At 39.0% G+C, this 22,437-nt stretch overlaps 1 protein-coding gene across 1 annotated transcript in view; it reads right to left on the bottom strand.

Moving 5' to 3' along the window:
* cwc27 (CWC27 spliceosome associated cyclophilin) overlaps nucleotides 1–22,437 on the bottom strand; it is a 145,532-nt gene that overhangs the window by 28,109 nt on the left and 94,986 nt on the right. The window contains exon 11 of the mRNA XM_052010356.1: nucleotides 20,907–21,007. Coding sequence (XP_051866316.1) covers nucleotides 20,907–21,007 — 101 coding nt within the window. The remainder of the gene's footprint in view (nucleotides 1–20,906; nucleotides 21,008–22,437) is intronic.

Here is a 22,437-nt window from a genome sequence, read left to right as displayed (position 1 = left end):
TCATTTATTACTTTCATAGAATAACAGAATTACTTCTCAAAAGAGAACTTAATATATACATGAGGGTCAAAGTAATGCAGAGATGCAGCTGGGAACATAATGATTTAGTTGCTCTTGCAGACATCCAGCACAGGCTCAGTGGGTCTAATAGTTTCCTCCAGAGCTGTAACTTTTCTTTTATTCAAATAAGATGCTTTGTATCTTTTAGAACACTGATTATTTTAGAGTGGATGTACATACCTGGCCTTTTTAGGATTTTCATAGAACATAGAACAGTACAGCACAGTATGGGCCCTTTGGCCCACGATGTTGTTCTGACCTATATAAAATAAACCTTATCCCCATTCAATCTATCCCCCTCTCTACTTCACCTCCCATAACCCTCTATTTTTCTTTCGTCCATGTGCCTATCTAGTAGTCTCTTAAATGACCCTATTGTATCGGCCCCTACCACCACCCCGACAGTGCATTCCAGGCACACACCTCTGTCTGTGTAAAAAACCCACCTCTGACATCTCCCCTGAACTTTCCTCCATGCACCTTAAACGGGTGACCTCTAGTATTGGCCATTACCACCCTGGGGAAAAGATGCTGGCTGTCCACTCTGTCTATGCCTCTCATAATCTTACAAACTTCCATCAAGTCTCCTCTCATCCTCTGTCACTCCAAAGAGAAAAGCCCTAACTCGCCACTATGGTGACCAGAACTGAACACAATATTCTAAGTGTGGTCTAACCAGAGTCTTATAGAGCTGCAACGTTATCTCTCGCCTCTTAAACTCAATCCCCCGGCTAATGAAGGCCAGCACACCATACGCCTTCTTAACTGTCCTAGTCACTTGTGAGGCAACTTTGAGGGATATATATACTTGGACCCGAGATCTCGCTGTTCCTCCACACTGCTAAGAATCCTGCCATTAACCATGTACTCTGCCTTCAAGTTCATTCTTCCAAAGTGTATCAGTTCATACTTCTCTGGATTGAACTCCATCTACCACTTCTCCACCCAGCACTGCATTCTGTCTAAATCCTGTTGCAACCTACGATAAACTTCTTCACTATCTACTACACCACCAACCTTCATTTCATCTGCAAACTTACCAACCCATTCTTCCACTTCCTCATCCAAATCATTTATAAAATCACAAAGAGCAAGGGTCCCAGAACAGATCCCTGCGGAACACTACTAGTCACCGACCTCTAGGTCGAATACTCCCCTTCTACAACCACCCTGTGCCTTCCGTGGGCAAGCCAACTTTGAATCGACACAGCCCATTTTCCATGGATTCCATACCTCACATCTTTCTGAATGAGCCTACCATGGGGAACCTTGTCAAATGCCTTACTAAAATCCATATATACCACATCCATTGCACTACCTTCATCAATTTGTCTTGTCACTTCCTCAAAAAACTCTATTAAGCTCGTGAGGCACGACCTGCCTTTCACAAAGCCAAATGCTCCAAATGCTCATAAATCCTGTCCCTAAGAATCCTCTCCAATAGTTTGCCCACCACTGACATAAGACTCACTTGCCTATGGTTCCCAGGATTATCCCTTTTACCTTCCTTGAACAATGGAACAATATTTGCCATCCTCCAATCCTCTGGTACCACTCCTGTGGCCAGGGAAGACTCAAAGATCATCATTAACACTCCAGCAATCTCTTCCCTCACATCCCATAGTAACCTGGGGTATATTCTGTCCAACGCCAGGGACCTATCTATCCTAATGCTTTTCAGTAGCTCCAACACTGCTTCTTTCTTAACCTCAACATGCTCCAACACTTTTGTCTTTTCCATGTTAACCTCACATTCGTCTAAGTCCCCCTCACTAGAGAACAATGAAGCAAAATATTCATTTAGGACCTCCCCTACCTCCTTTGCCTCCAGACACATTTCCCCCCCCCCTTATCCCTGAGCAGTCCTACCCTCACCCTAGTCATCCTCTTGTTCCTCACATGTGTAGAACACCTTAGGGTTTTCCTTAACCCTACTTGCCAAGGCCTTCTCATGTCCCCTTCTAGCTCTCCTAGGTCCCTTCTTAAGCTCCTTCCTAGCTACCTTATAACTCTCAAGAGCCCTATCTGATTTTTGCTTCCTAAACCATAAATATATTTCCTTCTTCCTCTTGACTAAACCTTCCACCTCTCTTGTTAACCACAGTTCCTTCACCCTACCATCCTTTCCTTGTCTCAGTGGGACCAACCTATCTAGAACCCCATGCAAGTGGTCCCTAAACAACCTCCACATTTCTGCAGTGCAGTTACCAGAGAACATCTGTTCCCATTTCACACTCCCAAACTTTTGCCTAATACCAACATAATTTGCCCTCTCCCAATTAAATACTTTCCTATAATGTCTGCTCCTATCTTTGTCCATGGCTATGCTAAAGGTCAGGGAGTTGTGGTCACTATCCCCGAAATGCTTGCCCACTGAGAGGTCTTTCACCTGACCAGGTTCATGGCCTAATACCAGATCCAGCATGGCCTCTCTTCTAGTCAGTCTGTCTACATACTGTGTCAGGAACCCTTCTTGTACACACCTAACAAATTTTGCCCCATCTAAACCTTTTGCACTAAGGAGGTGCCAATCAATATTAGGGAAGTTGAAGTCACCTTGACAACAACCCTGTTATTTTTGCACCTTTCCAAAATCTGCGTACTTATCTGCTCCTCAGTGTCCCAATGGCTATTTGGGGGCCTGTAGAATACTCCCAACAGAGTGATCGCTCCCTTCCTGTTTCTGACTTCCACACACACACACCCTCAATGAACAATCCTTCTCTGATGTCCTCCCTTCCTACAGCTGTGATATTATCTCTGATTAGCAATGCCACCCCTCCACCCCTTTTACTCCCTTCCCAATCCCTTTTGAAACACCTAAACCCCAGAAACTCAAGCAGCCTCTCCTGCCCTTGCAACAGCAAAGTCTCTGTAATGGCCACAACATTGTAATTCCATGTATTGATCCATGCTCTAAGTTCATCACCCTTATTCTTAACACTTCTCGCATTAAGGTAAGCACATTTCAACCCATCTAATTGATTGCATTTATGCCCTGTCCCCTGCCTATCCTTCCGCACCTTCTCTGTACATATCGCATCTACTTCTATACTAACTGTTCCATTCTCTAATCTGACACTCCGGTTCCCATCCCCCTGCCTAGCTAGTTTAAACCGTCCCCAACAACTCTAGCAAACCTACCTGCAAGGACATTGGTCCCTCTCTAGTTCAGGTGTAACCCGTCCCTTTTGTACAGGTCATACCTACCCCAGAAGAGATTCCAATGATCCACGAATTTGAACCCCTTCCCCCTGCACCAACTCTTTAGCCACTCATTAGTCTGCCATATCTTTTTATTCTTTCCCTCCCTGGCGCATGGCACAGGCAGCAATCCAGAGAGTACTACACTTGAGGTCCTGCTTTTTAGCTTCCTTCCTAACTCCCAAGCTTTTTAGCTTCCTTCCTAATTCCATTTGTTAATGAATTAAATTGTGCAGCCAAAACACTGATAGAAATTTTTGCCTTTTGTTTTGCAATGGATTGAAATAGATGCATGATTTTGAAATAAAAATCAGGACCAAAAACTAAAATCTCAGCAGCCACATAACGGACATTTTGATTATAGAACACAGGCACACATTAATGATGGTATACGCACATTCTCTCACTTATTTGGAAGTTCTATTTTTATTCTAGTTGCTAAGAAATATGTGGCAGCAATGTGGGGTGGATTCTCCTTGTAAATTTCCCTCTTCATAGCAGATAAGTAAACTGAAAATTCAATGAAGTTGGAACAATTTACCTGCATTCTATTTCTGCTTTGGTGTAAAACACAGATGTCGCAATGTGCTGCTTTATACCTCAAAAATAATTGCGTAACTTTGATAGGAAAGAACCATTAGGCAGGTTTTCTAAGGATGTTTTCATTTTCTAATTAGCTGCCTGCTAAATTGCCTGGGGAAGTTTCAGCCTAGGCATCTCACGAACAGTGTAATTATATTCATTAATGGTTCAGGGTAATACAAGACAAGTAACATTTGTGCCACACAAGGGTCAAGAACTGAAGATAAGAAGGTTCAATGTTACCTGTTCTTAGCTCTTCAAGTAGGTTTCTTTTGTTTAGAACCTGTCAAATAACTTCATTGGCATTAACTTTGACATGATCAGCGTCATTTAAATTAATGGGTAAAGGATCTATCTATACTCCTTGACACGTCCAAACAAAATCACATCCTGTCTGCCCGATGTAAATATAAACTCACAAATGCAATAGGGTTAATGTGATAATTATGCTATAATATCAAATTCCAGAAAATTATCGTAACATTAAAGCCACAGATGAGGGTTTTTTCCCTCCAAAAAGGGATAACTTGGAGAATGGGACAAAATATCTTAAAAGACAAAGTCTACTAAACTCCTGCACACCAGATGTAGTTTGGACAATAACCACATTAACAAAATAATGAGTTAAAGAATTCAATAAATGAGATGTGAAGCATTTGCTATGTCTCTGAAACCTATATCCTATACCACTACACAACCAATGGCATGGGCAGATGATACAGTACATTAATCAAGATACTGGAGGAACTCAGTGGGTCAGGCAGCATCAATGGAGGGCAATGTACAGTCGATGCTTCGGGTCCAGACGCTTTATCTGAACTGACCCGCTGAGGTCCCCCATCATCTTGTTTGTTGTTCCAGATTCCAGCATATGCGGTCTCTTGTGTCTCCATGATGCATTAATCACTTCATTCTACTCATATCTTAATTTCTCAACTAAATTTCTCAAGTCAATGTTTTTTTTAACCATTTCTGATTGGGTATGATTTGAAAATAGAAAACCTAGTTATAAAATTCTTGCAGAAATTCCTTCATTGTTGTCAGTACAGGTATCCCTAAAATCATAAAAAGGGTTACATTCTGAGTTAAGTCAAAACTTGTAAATTCGAAACGTATTTCACAGCAGTTTCAATATAAATGCAATGGTTGCATTCCTGAACTCAAGAATTTCAGTTCAAAACACCTAACCACTTTAAAATATATCAATACAAGAATCTATCAAGAAATAATAAACTACCTAAAAATAAGATAAAGAAAACATACTTAAGTACCCTGTATTATACCCTGTAATAGAGTTACACCACACATTTGACATTATTTGAGGAGACCCATTTGCAGGTGCCAATGTAGCAAATAAAATGGGTACTCTATTCAAAGAAACTTCAGCATAAGTCTGTTAGAAAAAAAATCTTATGTATAAATGCATTTCCTCTATATACAAATTTTCACATATTGTTTCCACTTTTTCTCATTTAAAAATTTTATATCCATTTGACTGTTTGGGGGCGTTGGGGGAAGGCAGCAGTTAGGATTCTAATGACGAGAAATTTAATAAATCAAAAAAGCATGAGTGAGCAGTGGCATAGGTTTGTGAAGGGAGAATGAAAATTAGTGTATAACGGGAAGGGGCAGATAGTATAAGCAAAACTGTGCAGCAGGAAGTAAATGAAAATTGTAAAAAGTCAAAGCTCTTGAGCTTTATCTGAACGCAGTAGCATTTTTAACAAGAGATGAATTGATAGGACAAATAGTAACAAATGAGTTTGAACTGATAGCTATTACAGTGGTAGTGGGATGATCAGGTCAGGATGATACCACTGATGTTGGTAGACTCTCAGATGGCAATGAGGAGGCATACAGGAGTGAGATAGATCGGTTGGTTGAGTGGTGTTGCAACAACAACCTCTCACTCAACGTCAGCAAGACCAAGGAATTGATTGTGGACTTCAGGAAGGGGAAGTTGGGAAAACATACACCAGTCCTCACTGAAGGGTCAGCGATGGAAAGGGCGAGTAGCTTCAAGTTCCTGGGCATCAACATCTCAGAGGATCTATCCTGGACCCAACACAATGATGCAATCATGAAGAAGGCACGCCAGCGGCTCTACTTCGTTAGGAGTTTGTCACCAAAGAATCTTACAAATATCTATAGATGTACAGTGGAGAACATTCTAACCGGCTGCATCATAATCTCATATAGAGCCTCCAATTCACAAGATCGCAAGAGGCGACAGAGAGTTGTAGGCTCAGCCGGCTCCATCACGGGCACAACCGTCTCCACCATCCAAGACATCTTCAAGAGACAGTACCTCAAGAAGGCGGCATCCATCATTAAGGATCCTCACCATCTGGGACATGCCCTCTTCTCGTTACTACCCTCAGGGAGGAGGTACAAGGGCCTGAAGGCCCAAACTCAATGATTCAGGAACAGCTTCTTCCCCTCCACCATCAGATTTCTGAATGGTCCATGAACACTACCTCATTATTCCTTTTTTTTGCACTATTTATTTATTTTTGTAACTTATAGATTTTTATGTCTTTGCGCTGTACTGCTGCAGCAAAACAACAAATTTCACGTCATATGTCAGTGATAATAAATCTGATTCTGATTCTGAATATTTCAGGTTATTTGATATTCTGAAAGATTATGCAAAAAGGTAAAGGAGATGAGGTAGCACTTGTTGAAGTTTTACAAAACTTCTCTTCTGGGTGGGTACCAGAAAATTGGAAAACTATAAATGTGACTCCCTTGTTCAAGTAGGTAGGGTGGTAAAAAGCAGGAAACTATCGGCCGGGTAGCTTAACATACATCGTTGGCAAGGTAAAACAATCTATAGTCAAGGACAAAATAGCTAGACATTTAGAGCTTAATGCAATCGAGTCAACATGGTTATAAGAAAGGAAAATCATGCTCGACAAATTTGCTGGAATTATTTTAAGATGGAACAAACAGAGTCGATGGAGGAGAAATTATAGATTAGTGTATTTGGATTTCCAGATGGCACTTGACAAGGTACTACATATTAGGCTGTTGCACAAGAGCTCATGGTAATAGGGGCAGTGTGTTAACATGGATCTAAGATTGGTTATCACATTAAAGAGAGAGAGTCAAAATAAATGGTTCTTTATCAGGCTGGAAGGATGTAACTAATCGAGTGCCACAAGGATCAGTTCCAGACCCTCAATTATTCACTATCTATATTAATAACTTGGAAGAGGAGATGAATATAAGGTATCCAAGTAAGTCATTGACATGAAAATGGATTCAGCAATGTGGACATTTGTACTCTGCAGAGGGATATGGATAGATTGAGTGGGCAAAAACTCGGCAAATAAGAGTTTAAAGTAGGAAAATTTAAGGTCATGCACTTCAGTAAGAGGAAATGAAAGGTAGTCTATTATCTAAGTAGAGATTACAAATGTGTGGAGTATTGTAGGATCTAGGTGTTATTGCACATGAAATACAAGAAGTTATCAAGCAAGTGCAACAAGTAATTATGAAGGCAAATGCCTTCATTTACAAGGGGATTGGCCAGGGAGTGTGGGTGAGCCCACTGCTGGAGTACTGTGTACAGTTTTAGTCCCCTTACTTAAGAAAGGATATACTAGCATTTGAGGTGGTCCAGAAGAGATCCACTATACTAATTCCTAAGTTGAGAGTACTATTACAAGTAGCTAAAGAAACTGAAGTTTTCTTTAGAGTTTACAAGAATTGGTTGTGTGTGTGTGGGGGGGATGGGGCAATGGGTGGTCTTATTCAAACAAATAAAATTCTAAGGCAGCATAATTCATTGAGCTATTTCCACTAACGGGAGCGATTCGAACGACTCAAATGAGAGAACATAGTTACAAGCTAAGAGTTGGTCATTTAAAACTGAGGTGTGTTGGGATTTCTTCTCACGGGGGGGGTTTGAATCTTTGGAATTCTCTGCCCTGCAAGACCGTGGAGGATACATCACTGGAAATATTTAATGAGGACGAAGATAATTTTTTGGAAGATTGATAAATTGGTGGAACTGGCACAGAAGAGGAGATGAGGTCTGGGGCATATCAGCCATGAGCGTATTGAATGGCGGGGCCAGGTGGCCAACTTCTGCTCCATTTCCTTGTGTTGTATTCATGTATTAGCTTTATAAACATGTCACTGTAATTCAACATTGCAGCTATCCATTGCAATCAATTAAAAATTTTTCTTATCTTTTTCCTCTCACCTCTCACTAGTTCTCCACGAAATGAAATAGCTAATGGCAAAAAAATTCAAAAACATTATTGCTTAGAATTCTTTCACTTAGTGCTTCCTTTTACAGTAACATGCAATGGAAACATCTGCCATTTTTGGAATGGAACATGAAAATGCGACTCTAAATGGAGAATTGCATTAGACAGTAAATTAGACCAGGCACTGCGGGCTCAATGCCTGTGTGCACACATCACCCATTTAATGCATGGAATACTCACAGAATGATGATCTTGTACAAAACTCGTTTGCTGCAAGAGTTGAAACTGCAGGGCAGGCATTAGAGGCAGGGTTGACATGTCTTGGGGCCTTAGCCCTAGCTTAAGATTCTCTAGCAAGAAGAAGAAGCGAAAGAGCTTTTAAAAGCCCTTTAGAATACCTTGGGAATTTATAAGAATGGTAACCAAAAAATTAATTTATTAAGATCCTTTCAGACAACTACAGTGATTGATCTTTCAACACCCAAGAAATAAAAATCAAAGATTTAATAGTCAATCAACCTGTTCATTAAAAGACTTGCCTGTGATTGTAGATTACAACCAATTTTGGAAGGCTGTGCAGATGCTTAGCTGTGGAATTTGACCAGCACTGGAGGAATATAACTTGTATATGTAATCTGTTGGGCCCGTGAGATGAGAGGTTTTGTGCTGAACAAAAATATTTGGGGAAATATGTCTATGTTGGCTTTTGTGCAGCTCATACAAATTAAGAGTCCATTCAAGAGCAAATGCCAGAATCAGCCTACAACAATCAAGGTAACGAGGGCAGCATTATGCTTTGAATCCTTTATCCATCTTTGTAGTTGATCTTGTAAAATGTAGGTCTCCATCAGAATTTTGAGGCTATTCACATCAGGTTACGCCAAAGACTTGAAGAGCTCAATCTCAGATGGAGGTCTATTCTATTGAGCCATTTCATGTATGAGGGGATGGTGATGTGGTGGTGATCTTACTACAGTAGTAGTCTAGAAGCATGGATGAACATTCCAGAGACACGAGTCTATCCCAGCATGGTAACTAGGTAATTTTCGTTTAACAAAATAATCTGAAAATTTTCTTTAGAAACTACTCTTAGCAGTGGCAGACACAAAATCTTCAGATTATCATTACAACTAACCTTGTTTACTAATGTTCTTTACTCAGTTTGGCCAATTTGTGAGAAATGCAGTTAATTTGCAAGTTCTCAGAAATGCCAATAACAAGCTGTTCAACTCAGTTGTATCAAAATTGCTACATTGAAACACAAAAAGAATAAAAACACATAAACCTTGTGCAGTGGATCATGTTTGTGCCACTCCCAGTCCAGCGGACCTGGCAAAATCTTCCTCTCAAACATCTCAGGACTGGCATCCAAATTGCAAAATCTGATCCACAGATCATGCAGGTTGCTGTTTGACCAGCATATAGGCACAGTTACACCCTACAGCCAACATTTCAGAATCCTCTATCACAATCCCTGGGCATATCCTGTCTTGCAGGCAGGATCGAATCAAAGGAGATGGTAGCACTATGGCATACAGTTGAGGAGTGACAACCCTGTGAATCTTCAATGTTGATATAATACTAACCAGCTAAAAATTTAATCCCCAAAAATTCACTCCAAAATACCCCGAGTTCATTAAAAATGAAATCTCGTATCCATTTAAATCCTTTATGCACATGTGCTTGCTGAAAATATTTCAATCATTTTGAATTCTTAATGTCATGTAACTACTGCAATAGTGCTCTAGCACCAGATTGTATCACATTTTCCATTGTGCATTAGAATTTATAATGTAAATGCACAAGGCACAAAATATGACGAATGTTAACTGATCTAGAATTTGTGATGTTTTAGGGGAAGAGATCCAAATTTTAATTATTCTGTGTGAAATCCAATTATTCCATCATAAATTCCTATATCCACATCAATAATGGATGCTGGCTCAAGCAAATTCTTACCTTGTAGTAATATTCTTTGGAAAATTGTGGCCCTAAAGTAGTTTTATATTTACAGCTCCCTAATCTGAACTTCTGAGGTCTCCTTTTCTCCAGCCAGCTCTACACCTTGTTCTTCACAATTCCCATGCTTTGCTTTTTACTGCATGTTAAATAGGGCAGCATTATATCTACATAATACAAGTCATATTATTCCTTTCTCTTTAACCCCCATTTTACTCAATAGCTCCATTTTGAAACACTTAGCTATCAGTGTGTGTACTTCTATTTATATAATCTGGTTAAATAATTTACCACTATCATCTGTTTCACTTGAAAGCTACATTTGAAAGTACCTGGATATAAGTATGCTTACAGTGCCAAAGAAAATAATCAGTAACAATCCATAGAGTGGGAAAGAGAAAAATGTGATGCACAAGACTTCATTATTCAAGTAGATCATAAACAATTCAACTTTACATTATATTTTTGATACAATATTAACAAAACTATAATATTACGAAAATAATGATTATAAACATATATATTTAGTTTAATGTTTATTTCATCACATTCTTTAATGGAAAATACTTCATTTAAATATAGGAGTAAAAGAGTTTTGTTATCTCTTGAACATGATATAAAGAAAAATAAACCACCCCACTGGTTGGTATAATTAAGTGACAATGTTTGGTTGAATGGAGTGCAAGGCAATAAACAGCTCTCACACAGGTTACTTGCCAAAGGAATATGCCAAGAGGTTTAATACCAAGCATATAAAATGATACATAGAATACATTTTGTACCATCTCATGAGCCTATTATTCTTTTAAAATATGAGATGTTAGAAAATTTTCCAGTAATAGGTGTCACTTGGATTAAAATATGTTAGTGCCCTCTATCAGCAACTACAATTGAAAATAAATACCGTTAAACTAACACATGGATAATTTGGGGGAGAAATACATGTCCTGATTCAAATATTATAATTTCAGTCAGATCATCTGTGAAGAAAACAAAAGAGAATTAAACACTAAAGCTAGAGGTCTGGGAAGATAGTAGATATGAATGTTAGTTGACAGGTTAACTGGATTTTTTTCTCCCAAATTATCATTATTTTTTTAGCTGTGAAATGAAGCCAGTCTTGGCACAATTATGTCATAGACACAATTTTTATGATGATTCTTCCCATTTGGGGATTATTCAGTGACATTTGGTCACACATCTGAGCATACCAATCTTTAACAGTGGGACCACCGGAACGGAACTTAGCCAAAGCAAGAATTAGTGCCATGTACAATTTTTAATAAATGTATTTGCTTTATTGAATTTTAACAGTTTAATAGACAAATTTGAACTTGTTTATGTGGTGCTCAATGTGTGCCTGTTAAGTTGACCACAGGTTGATAAGTATCTGTAATAGTGTGATTAGCTATCCATCTTTTGACTTCTTTTTCTACAGCAACTGTACTACTGCAGAATTGTAAAATAATATGTGAGCATATCGGCAAAAGAAAAGTGAACAGGAGTAATAGATGAACCAGGAAAGTAAAGTTTAAGGTAGCACTGGGGAGAGTAATGAGATTGGGCTTTTGAGCAGCTGAAAGCTAATAACAGGAGTTGAAAGGGTGATTAGGAATTAGACAGGGGAAACTCAAAAAAAAGACTTTCATTTAAGGTCCAGGAAATGGATTATGTGGAGAGAGATTCAGAGGGCTAAAAGGAAGAACATGGGTTAGAACTGTTGATCCCATGGAGAGAGGCACACTATGAAAAAGAAGTTTGAAGATTAGAACTTGGATGAGGAAGTAGGGGAATGAGACAGGCTGGGGGAGAAGGCGGATAGAGTAATGGATTGGATTATTATATTGAGCCAGATACAGCAACAATATGGTGAATGACAGCCAAAAGGGAAACAGTAGGTAAAGAGGTTAAATATCAAGGCTAGTGAAAGAGTGACACAAAATTTGTGATAAGAACAAGAGTGAGGCTAACTGTGCTTATCTTCATGGAGGAAATTCACAGCAACATAGAATATGCAAATATACAGTTAAGTGTGGAAATCCAATAGCTGTCAGTAATTCCACACTCCTTTACAAGATAAACTGTTATAGCTTTTTCTAGTGCAATCAGTGAACATACAAGAATTTGAGATATTAACAAACTATTCTGTCTAAAAAATTCTGTGAAAATGTTATGGCTTGTTGGATAAGGTGAAATTGAATTTTTAATGTAATACTAAGCTATAATTATTGCTTAAAATCACAGTAGCTCCTCAAAAAGATATGTGGACAATTAACACTCATGGCGTCAAATAATTATTCAAAAAACCCATACTTTCTAAAATAATAAAAAACATGTATTTGAGTCTATGTATGAAATTTCTACTTCTATCAAAATCTTAAGTGTATGCCCCAATCTTTATTTTGCCTAGGAAAATGTTCAAAAAACTAGTTAAAAACGAGTGCTTTTTACTTCCTAGTTTGGTACCATGAATAAAATGTGATTGGCACTTCAGCCAGTTTGATGATATTATTGCTGGATGTCAGAAATTTCCTGAAGTTGAAATCTACCAGCAACTGACATCTGGAAAGAAGAATTCCACATTATATTGGTCACTAGGTCTCTGAGAAAATCAAGCCATTACTTTCACTGTGGATTCTAACTTTGTTCAGGAAGTATCAGAGTCTAATGCTTGCAAGAGATACAGAAGAATGGAATCTGAGTACTCCCAGCAATGGCACATAGTAACGCTGTCAAATGTGAAGTATCCCTCCTATTCACTCATGCTTCATAGAAGGAACATTTAAAAAAATTCTAGCATTCCTTTTACATCTGCTACCTAGCCCTTCATATAGCTGGGAAAAAAAAACTAGTTGAGCCAAATACTTTCTCCTCAGTTTTCACATATTTTATAAAAGGATCCTAAAACAAGCACAAGACACTCATATCTAAAATGGTCAGATAGTTAGAGAAATTGGAGAGGTGGTGAGGGGAAGGGGCAGGAATGTGTGGTGAAATTGCAGAACATTTTATCTTTAACAAGGAAGAGGTATTTGATGTCTTAGCAGGCTTTAAAGTGGATAAACCCCTAGGGCTTAATGAGATGTATCCCAGGCAACTATGGGTGGCAAGGGAGGAGGTTGCTGGGGCCCTGACAAAGATTTTTAAATCTTCCCTGACTGGATGACAGTAAATGCGATAGCCTTATTAAAAAGGGCAGCAGGGATAAACCAGAAAAAAAAAGAGGGGGGGGGGGGGGGGGGAGGAGAGAGGAATGACAATCTCAAATGACCACAGAGGAGGCCACATTGTGAACACCAAATACAGTACCAAACAATCTGCTGGAGGAACTCAGCAGGTTGAGCAGTGACTGTGGGAGGAGAAGAATTGTCTTAATGCAGGGTTTTGACCCAGAACATTGACAATTCTCTTCCTCCCAAAGATGCTGCTTGAGCTGGTGAGTTCCGCCAGCAGATTGTTTGTTGCTCCAGATTCCAGCATCTGCAGTCTCTTACGTCACCAAATGCAGTACAATAGTTTGGAAGTGCGCAAATGGAAGGTGGCATCCTCTATATTGGAGAAACCAAATGCAGATTTAGTGATCACTTTGCAGAGCACCTGTGCTCAGACTGCAGGAGTGACCTTGAGCTTCCAGCTGCCTGCCATTTTAATTCACCACCCCACTCCTACTGTGACCTCTTGATCTGTGGCTCCTGCAATGTTACAACGAGGCCTAACACAAGCTCAAGGAATAACATCTCACACCTCATTTTTGTCTGGACACATTAAAGCCTGCAGGACTCCATACTGAATTCTCCAACTTCAGATAACTTGTCCTTTCTTTATGTTTGCATCAAGACTGCCCATTTCTGGTTGCCATTCCTTCTACCCCACTTTTTTCTCCCTTTTTTTCTCTTATTTGTATATTCTGGCCTGCTCAGCGCATCCCAGTAGGCCAGACTAAACAATATCACTGTGGCGACTCACCGTCTAGTCGGGCGAACCGGCTCGGCAGTCGGGTCGCGCGGTGTCGGAGCGACGAGGCCCAAGATGGCGGCGGGCCTCGTCTTTCCGAGCGACGGGGAGAACCCGCGCGCGGGAAAGTCCTGATGACGTAGGACTTACGTCATTGCCGGTTTTTTTGGGCGGGAGTTTTTCTCCCTTAAAGGGCCCGCACAAGGCGGGAAAATAAACCAGTTCTGTTTGGCAATCCTCCGAGTAGAGTCTTGTTTTATTCCGCGGTAGCAACCGCTACATCACCTAGATTTAACAACCAGCAACACACTACACAGACAAAGGAGCTGAACTGCCCATTCATTGGCTACATCATTCCACCCATTACAGACATTGCCTTTGTTACACCCATTGATTCCCCCACATTTTTTGCCACTTAGACTAACTTGCTTTCTCAGTTTTTATGATGGGCCTTCGACCTGAAATATTAACTGTTCTCTTTTCACGGATGTTGCCTGTTCTGCTGAATTTTTCCAGCATTTTCTGTTTTTATTTCATTATCTGCACTTTTATTTATTTTTATTTCTCTCTTATGGACAAATGAAGATTGAGCTGTAGGCTAATCAAGGTTGTCAATATCTATTAATTAGTCTAAACACAGACCAGGTCACGAAGAAGAAAATTCTGTGGGACAGATCTATGGGAACAGTTTAAACTCAACTATTCTTTCCAAGCATGCTATATTTACCACACTTCAAATTACTCAACTGCACTGCAAACTTACATTCTCTGAAGAATATTTATTATTAAAAACATAAGGAGTAGAAACAGGAGTAGCCCATTCAGCTGCTTGTGCTGGCTTCGCCATTCAAATCAACCATGGCTGATCTTTTAACTCAGCACTGCTTTCCTGCACTAACCCCATATCTTTTTACTTCTTCAATATCAAATAATGCATCGATCACTTTCTTAAGTATACACAGCTTGCTTGGATAGAAAATTTCAAAGATTCACCACAATCTGAGTGAATTACTTTCACTGCATCCCAGTCTTCATCCCTTATTTTGAGTTAACATCATCCTTGCATCTAGCCTGTCTAACCCCTGAAGAACTTTGTATGTTTCCATGAGATCAACTCTAATTCTTCCAAAGCAGAGAGTACAGGCCTAGTCTGTTTAACCTCTCCACATATGCAACCTCTCCTACATCCCAAGAAACATTACGCTGAACTTAGTTGCACCCTTTCATTTGTAATGATATTCTTCCTTTGGACCTGATCTGTTCACAATTTTCCATAATTTCACAAGGGCCCTTATAACTCCACTGAATCATCTTTACTCTTGATCTCTTCTTGCAATAAAGGCCAACATATTATTTGCATTCCTAATTGTTTGTGGTACCTGCATGTTAACTTTCAGTGATTTACATATAAGACTTCCCAGTTCCTCTGGGAATTCTTTCAATCTCTCATCCATTATTAAACACTAAGGCCTTTCTATTGTTTTTACCAGAGTGGTAAATCTCATATTTTTCCACATTATATTCCACCTGCTATGTCCTCATCTATTTACTTAACCTGTCTATATCCCCAAAGCCTCTCTTCATCATCCTCACAACACCATCCAGCTTTGTATCAGTAGTAAACTTGGATATATTATACTCAGTCCTCTCTGCCAAGTCAATGATAGAAATTATATACAGCTGGAACCTTAGCACCGATCCCTGTGGCACCTAATATTCGCAGCCTCAACACAAAAATAACGAGTTTATTCCCACTTTGTTTTCTTTCCATTAAACAATCCACAACCCACTCCAGTAAATTACCCTCAATTCCATGAGCTCTAATGTTGCTTATTAAGGTCATGGGTGTCACCTTTTTGAAGGTCTTTTGAAAATTGAAATATGCCACATCCTCTGGTTTCCCTTAACTATTCCACTAGTTACAACCTCAGAAAACTAATAGATCTGTCAAGCAGGATTTCCTTTTCATAAATCCATTTTGACCAATCCAATGTTCTGAGTGCCTTCATAATGGATTCTAGCATTCATTTTCTCTTCTAATGATGTCAGGCTAGCTAGTGTGCAGTTCCCCATTTTCTCTTTCCTCTTCTTTCTTAAATAGCGACATTACATTTTGTCACCTTCCAATACATGGGTGCCCTTCTAGAATCAATGGAAGTTTAGAAGAAGGGAATATTGCATCCACTCCATTGTCAACTCTTTCAAAACATTAGGCTTCAGTTTATAAGGTCCTAATGATTTATTAGATTTCAGTTCCAGTAATTTCCCAAACACTTTTTTCCCTTCAACTAATGCTAATTTTTTTTTTACAGTTCCTCATTCAGGTACACCTATTGTCCTCTACTATTCCCAGGATGTCTTCTATATTTCGTTCCATAAAAAGACACAAAACATTTATTTTTATGTCACATCCTTATTTCCCAGTATAATTTCTCTTTTGATATTAAAGACCGCATATGCAGCAAATCTGAAATAAAAACAGAAAATGCTGGAAACAAAGAGCCAGGGCGACATTCTGAAGAAGGGTCTTCAACCTGAAAGGTTAACTCTATTTATTGTTAAATGTATGCTGCTTAATTGGCTGAGTGTTTCCAGCATTTTCTTTTATTATTTCATAATTTCTCTAGTCTCATCCACTCACATTAATTTTAGCTAATCTTTTCCTTGTTTTTGTTTTGGTTTCTCGCTGCATTAGTCTTGTTTTATATTTTTCTTTCCCTTATCAATTCTTGGTCCTCATGCTGAAATCAGAAATTTTCTCAATCCTCAGGCTTACTGCACCCTTTGGCAACATTATAAACCTTTTCTTATGATCAAACACCATCTTTAACCATAGCTGTACCTGTTGTGATTTTGTCTCTAAAAAGGCTATGTATTCGCTGTAAAATATGTATTAATTTTTTAACTGCTATCCATTGTTCTTTTACTGTCATACCTTTTTCCTAAGTAATTTCCCTAAAGTTGTGTCATTCAGATTCAGGTTTCAGAGTGAATTAAATCACTTTGAATCTTTACATAAAATTCCATCATATTAGGGCAGGGGAGTTTAAAACTGGAGGGAACAGGTTTAAGGTAAGTGGAGAGAAATTTAAAGGAGATGTGAGGGGGTTGCTTTTCCAAAGGGTAATGAAAATCTGGAATGTTCTGTCAGAGGAGGTAGTGGAGGCAGATACTATTACAATGTCTAAAAGGCATTTGGACAGGTACTTGGAAAGGAGTAGAAGAATGCAGGCCTAATGCGGGGAAATGGGATTAATGTAGATGGGCGTCAAGATCAGCATGGCTACATGGGCTGTATGGGTCCATTTCTATGTTGTATGCCTCTGTGATTCTACAATGATGTCCACTCTTCCCACTTTACATGGCATTTTGATTCTGATTCTGTTAGTGGAGAATATTTGTGGAATATCCTCCTCAAATTTGGGACCGTAGAAATTTGTTTCCATCTTACATGTGTTTTATGGTGACATGCAAGTTGTGATCTTAATCAACTGGTTCAAAACTGACTCAATCTTACTGTACACTAGTGTCAAGAAAGGCTGTGTCATTGCTCATCACTTTTCAGAAACTCTCTTACCACAATGCTTCACCTCACCTCCAAACAGCTTCTCACCGGAGTGGAATTAATCTGCATGACAAATGGGAAACTGTTCAACCTTTGTTGCCTCCACTCCAGAACTTCAGTCATTGAAATCTAGTTCACAGGTGTTCGGAGGCTGAGCCCCTAGTCATTATTGACTCCAGTTACTCAAGCATACAAGAGAATTGGGCCTTCTATTTGCAAAAATCAAGGTTCTCTACTATGCCACCTCCAGCGTACAGCATCTTCTTCCGACAAGACTTGGGCAATTTGGACTACTTCCCACATCTTGGAAGCCACCTCTCAGCAAGTTAGACATCGACGAAAGTGATAGTGAATGTTGTTAGTTGACCTCAAAACCAGCACAACAAAGCAATTAGGGAGGCAGAGGATATTGACATCTACTTTCAAAACTGGTCCACGGTGGATGCCAATTCCCTGGCCCTACACTCATCTCTGCAACATCTGGATAACAAAGACACCTACGTCACACTTGCTATTTATTGACTATAGTTCTGCCATCAACACGACAATCCCAAGCAAACTCATCTACAAACTCCTAGGTCTTGAACTCTGCACCCCCCTCTGCAACTGGATCCTTGACTTCCTGACCACAGACCACAATGAGTAAAGACAGGCAACAACACCTCTGCCATGATTACCCACAACACTGGTGCTCCACAAGGCTAAACCCTCAGCCCTTCCTACACTCATGATTGCGTGACCAAATTCTGCCCAAACTCTATTTATAAGTTTGTAGGTGACAGCACAATAGTGGGCCAGATTTCAAACAACAACAGGACGGAGTACTGGAAGGAGACAGAAAGTCTTGTGGCATGGTGTCAAGACAACAACCTTTCGCTCAATGTCAGCAAAATGAAGGAGCTGGTCATTTTCAGGAAGCAGGGTGGAGTACGTGCCCCTGTCTGTATCAATGTGCTGAGGTGTAGATGTTCCTAGATTAAATATCACCAACAATTTGTCCTAGTCCAGCCATGTGGACACTACGGCCAAGAAAGCACACTAATGTCTCTACTTCCTCAGAAAGCTACTGAAATTTGGCAGGTCGCTGATTACTCTCACTAATTTTTATACATTCATGGCTTGGTATAGCAGCTGCTCTGCCCAAGACCGCAAGAAATTGCAGAGAATTATGAACGCAGCCCAGTCCATCAGTCAAACCCCTCCATTGACTCTGTCTACACTTCCTGCTGCCCTGGGAAATCAGCTAAAATATTCAAGGATCCCCTCCATCCCGTCGGGCAGAAGATACAAAAGCTTGAGAGCACGTATCAGCAGACTCCAGGACAGCTTCTATCGCATTGTTATCAGACCCTTGAACCGACCTCCCATATGCTAAAAGGTGAACTTTTGATCTCCCAATCTACTTTGTCGTGGCCCTTGCATTTTATTTGTCTACTTCCATTGCACTTCCTCTGTAATTGCAATACTATATTTTGCATTCTAGTTTCTTTTTACTACCCCAAAGTAATTATGTATGGCATGATCTGTTTGGACAGCATGCAAAACAAAGCTTTTTATTGTATCTTGATACATGTGACAATAATAAACCAATACCAGTACCAAGTTCTGGACTTGCATGTTTCTCAGGAAAAGCCTGGAAATTATCCTTATTCTGTCTCCTATCCCCTACAAAATTACTTGCCCACATCAACAGGGTGTTTCCAATATCGTGTACTCATATTCATCTTAATAATTACATGCAGAACTTATCAAATGTCTTTTGGAAGTCAATGTTAGACATTCACTTATCACCATACTAATTACCCCTTCGTAAATTTAACTAGATTCATTAATCATGTCTTCCTATTTACAAAGCCCTGGAGGTTCTCACTAAACAGTTAAAGTTTGTTCAAAGTGCCAGTCACTTTCTGCCCAACAACAGATTTTAGCATAAGAATGGTGGGAAGAATGACTTCCTTTAATGCTATATTATTTTATAATTCTAACTTACCCAAAACAGACTATAAATAAAGGGTGTAAGATGTCTCATACCATTCTGAAAGAGTGGATTGACATAGGCAGTTCTTCAATCAAGAAGCTTATAAATTCAGTTCATATCCAAATTTGCAAAGCACTATTTGTGGTTAAACAGTGAGCTGCCCTACCAGCATGCATGATCTCATTTAAAAATTAAAAATTTGACAAAGCTTTGCAATTTCAATTTTAAGGATTCAGGTGAAATTGCACATCTAGTAGGCACAATGATAGACCTACTTGCTCACTTGCTGCATTTTATTTGTTACTTGAGTTGATTTTCCTGGAAAGACTCCATTTTCAAATTTATTTTGTTATCAATACTTGTTTTATTCATTAGTATTCATTATTTCAATTGTAAACAAAACATGAACCTACTAATCCCAAACCTATGAATCAAAGTAAATGCTGAAATGTGAATTAAGGGCAGAAAATGCTGAAGGTGTACAGGCACTCAACATTTCTTAAGACGTGCATCTTTCATCATGTTTTAAACTTGAGGCAACAGCCCCTGATGGCAAGCATCCTAGAATGCTGAGTGGTGTCAGGGAGGAATGCAACACTTTGACCTGAAAAAGGGAAAATCGATAGACTAATTTGGTAATTACAATTACTTTAACTGTGGGTGAATGTCCTTTAACTCTCACTTTAACTGTGGGTAAATGTCCAGAGGCCACAAATTTATCCTACTATAATAAATTAATACTTACCTGGAAACATATGGGCCAATAAATCATAGTTAACATGGTAAAAGTCCTTTTGCTAAAAGGCAAATCTGACTAACATCATGTTCTTAATTGATGAAATAAAGGAAATCATGTGGATATTCTATATATAATTTTTCAAAAACCATTAGTCGTATACTTATTGATAAAATTAAGTCATTCAGAACGTGTAGCAATGCATTAGGACATTGACAAAACAGAGAGCAAATGGGTCAGCGTTATATTATTGACCTTCTCCACATAAATTTGTCAATTTAAATGAAGAACACAAGTATTAGGATCAATAAGCCAGGGAGAACAGTCAGCAACAAACAAGCAGGGTAAGCTGTGACAAAAGGGTTAGATCATATCTAGAAAATGGTGACAAATAACTGAGAAATTAAGTGCAGGATGGCCGGTGAATGGAAAGTTTATTGTTGGACAGGCACCCAGCTTGCTTAATTTATGTGCTGGATTTCAACTCCCTGGCGGGGACATGGTAAACAGTGCCATGCCTGTTTAGGTGTAGTAGAAATTTGATTGATTGATTGATTTACAAGTGCCACATTATTTGTTGTTTACTGATTTCTGAACCACCCCTTATTAAAAACTCCAAATATTTTATATAAATATATTCTTAATTTTTACCTTTTGATTCTGTTTCTTCCTTTTTCAGAGTGTCTGCCTTTTTCAGCTTTGCTGCCAACAGTTCTCGTTTTAACTGACGTGCTTCCCTGCGTAGCTCTTCACTGCATGAAAACAATATTTACATAAGCATATAATTTTTTCAGCAATAAAATCAACTAGAAGAATGAGTTCCAAGCAGCTAAGAAATTCAGAGCCATAAACAAAAAGAATGTAGCTATTAGAAACATGTGCCATTATTTATTACCATAAATTCAAGAAACATTCTGATATTTTCAGATAAAACTGAGTTATAAAGTAACTAATTTTAAAAATCTTTTGTTTTTGAACACTCAAAACCCTCAAAATTGCTCCTGTTTTATACTTTTCCATCACTTCAAGACCTTTATTTTCACATTCCACTTCTTTGTACCAATTTCTCTCTTCATTAATCATCCATCCTTACCTTGTTGCTGACTGCACTGTACATTCAGAAACTTCCTTCAGATCCATGCACTCAATGCTCGCACCTTCAGTCCTCTCACAATACAACAGCCGAATCATTACCATTCAAATTTTCCTGAGCTTGCTACCCACACTCACTGCCCATGTTTCCCGATCCCCTGAACCTACCTTGTTTCCATCTAGAAAGCTGATTTTGTTGGCGGACATGTTCTTGGATTGAGCTTTGAGGTTCTGAGCTGCACCAGGTCCTCAAACAACATAATTGTGTAATGCAGACAGGGTGGAATAAGCCCTGCACAAAATTCCTCTGGAAACCCCATCCTAAGCTTTGCCAGTTTTCTAAATGTTCATGGTTTTTCAATGCTTCTGAATGCCCTGATATTCAAAAATCTCAAAAAGCCACTAAAAATGAAGATACTTTAAAATTTTAAAAACTAAAATCATTTCAAAGCATTAGTAAACAATTAAAAGCATTAAAACAAGCAAAAATAATTTAAAAAAAAACAAATTTCTTCTCCACAAACCTCATCCAAAAGCAGACTTCCTAACATTGTGCTGGGGAATCACATCAAACGCCTGCTCTGCTGTCAAAACTTCTGTATTCACAAAGGAGTTCCAAAAGCTGCCAGCATTTATGGTGAGTAATGACAGCAGTTCCACGTGGACCTGCTGCTAAAACCCAACAAAATCAGCACCAATAACTTCCATTTATATCCATCTCCTATCAATGCTGCAATCAAAACCTTTTTAATTGACCAGTTTCTTCATATTTCTATCCTGTCCAAATTACACACACTGGCCTAGAAAAAGATGAGTTAAGCAACTGCGGTGCAAAGCCAAAGGCCATTTTGTCCAAGGCTATTTACCCAGTTGGACATTAAGTTGAAACCTTGCACCTCATGCAACAGAGTATCACCTAGCAGCAATACTCTGTTGCACGAGGTGCAAGGCCTCAACTTAATGTCCAATTTGGTAAATAGCCTCTAACATTTATTGATATGAAAATGACATTCTGACTAAGCAATACTAAACACTTGATATTACTCCACTTGTATGGTGGCCTCTATGCTTATCGTTTGGGTTTTTAATT

The sequence above is a fragment of the Pristis pectinata genome, chromosome 2 (genome assembly GCF_009764475.1).
Source record: "Pristis pectinata isolate sPriPec2 chromosome 2, sPriPec2.1.pri, whole genome shotgun sequence".
Lineage (NCBI taxonomy): Eukaryota > Metazoa > Chordata > Chondrichthyes > Rhinopristiformes > Pristidae > Pristis > Pristis pectinata.
The sequence above is the reverse complement of the archived record's forward strand: the minus strand, read 5'-3'. Positions and strand labels throughout refer to the sequence as shown.